Source organism: Tupaia chinensis, unplaced genomic scaffold (genome assembly GCF_000334495.1).
Source record: "Tupaia chinensis unplaced genomic scaffold, TupChi_1.0 Scaffold000341_1, whole genome shotgun sequence".
In the NCBI taxonomy this organism is placed as follows: Eukaryota; Metazoa; Chordata; class Mammalia; order Scandentia; family Tupaiidae; genus Tupaia; species Tupaia belangeri.
In genome coordinates this window covers 3,131,529-3,133,245 of record NW_006159835.1, presented here as the reverse complement: position 1 = coordinate 3,133,245, position 1,717 = coordinate 3,131,529, and the positions used below count along the sequence as shown (strand labels likewise).

Here is a 1,717-nt window from a genome sequence, read left to right as displayed (position 1 = left end):
AAATGAGAGAGCACCCCCTGGGGGGGTGGCCACACCACAATCCATTTTCCTCCATTCTCCTCTTAGAATTTAGAGCAGGCATATACACATGCCCAGCATGTTTTCTTAGATTCTGCATCCAGAACTCAAACCACACAGTTAGCCATGTGGGATTTAGCCACCTTGACCCCATGCTGCTGGTTGGCCCATGATCAGCCATTTTTTGACCATGGATAAGATCCATGCCATGGAACTTAGTTGGGTAGTTTTTGCCCTAAACATCCTCAGTTATTAGCTTGCATTTTTTAAATTGTAACTTTGTAATTCTGCAGATCTGCAAGGTTTACTTCAAACACAGAGCCCTTAAGGCCATCAGATGCAATTTTTGTTCCTTGAGTCCTTCTCCTTTTTGTTGTTGTTGCTGTTGCCTATACATCTCTTTGGGTTGTGCAACCTTGATTTCACACTTCCCAGAACCAATTTGATGGTATCTGCTTTCTAATAATTTCATTACTAGTTCTTCATCTGTATATGTGATAAAACAAAACCCTCTTCTTTCATTTGTTTTTGTATCCATGGGAAGTTCAATGTTTTCAGTCTCTCCAAAGGCTCTGAAATATTCTTTTGTTTGTTCTTCAGAAGTATCTGGGTTCTGGGACCAGCAGGTGGCATGGTGGTTAAGGTGCTGGACACTCCCACATGGCCAACCATGGTTTGAGTCCCAGACCTGGTGGCTTCCTTTCTCCCTTTCCCTCTCTTTGTCTCTCTCTAGTCAAATTAAAATAAATGAATGAATAAATAAAAATTAAATAAATAATATTTTTTTTAAAAGTATCTGGGTTCAGATACTTTGGCCCTTTTGGGATCTATCAATTTGCCATTCAGTTTGTGTTCTTTTAGTTCCAAAACCTTATCAAAATTAGCAGCATCTTTGAAAAGCACAAATCCAAAAAAAAAAAGGAAAGAAAAGCACAAATTCAAATCCTCTTGATCTTCCAGTGACTGAATCTGTTTTAACTATGCAGTCTACAACTTCCCCAAATCGAGACAAATATTCAGTCAGATTTTTCTTGCTTGTATCCCAGCTCAAGCCTCCAATAAACACTTTACTGTCATCCTGTTGATTCTTGCTGGCATTGATCTTGGATCTCTCAGCAAATTCCTCTATGTGGCTGTACTCCCCCATGTCCTTCATGGTGGCAGAACTCCTGGGAGAGAGGTGTTGACCGCAGCTGGCACGTGGTAGCCTCGGCAGAGGAGTGTTGTATGGAATTAGATTTAAAATGGTGGTGGAACCCTACCAGTCTTACTTAGAAAATGGATCAACCACTTTTCTCTTAGCTCCCTTTTTGCCACCTTTAGTAAGGCACTTGTTCTTGCCAACCACCGTGATGCAACTCAGAGAGATGAAAGGTAGGATATTTTTATTTATTTATTTTTGTTACAGGGTGAGTACACTCACCAGAGAGATAGAGACAGGTAAAGAGGGAAAGTGAGAAAGCACCCCCAAAGGGGAATGGCCACACCACAATCCCTTCTTCTCCATTCTCCTCTTGGGATTTTGGGCATGCACGCACATGTACCTGGCATGTGATTTCAAGCCTCTGAATTGAACTTGAACCATGGTCAGCCATGTAGGAGTCAGTGCCTTAACCATCATGCCACCTGCTGGCTCAAGAATGTGTATTTTTATTTATTAATTTTTTGAGAGATTTTTTTGCTATAGGGCATGTGTGTT

The 1,717-nt window shown here is 41.1% G+C and overlaps 1 protein-coding gene across 1 annotated transcript; it reads right to left on the bottom strand.

The window, feature by feature from the left end:
• Positions 1-322: 322 nt before the first annotated feature.
• On the bottom strand, positions 323-1,189 carry LOC106733144 (heterogeneous nuclear ribonucleoprotein D-like). Its single transcript, XM_027773347.1, has 4 exons — positions 963-1,189; positions 829-931; positions 688-735; positions 323-631 (listed from the first exon to the last, which is right to left on the bottom strand). Exons 1-4 carry the CDS (start codon positions 1,172-1,174, stop codon positions 323-325), a joined length of 672 nt encoding a protein of 223 aa, XP_027629148.1. The 5' UTR covers positions 1,175-1,189.
• Between the last annotated feature and the right edge of the window lie 528 nt (positions 1,190-1,717).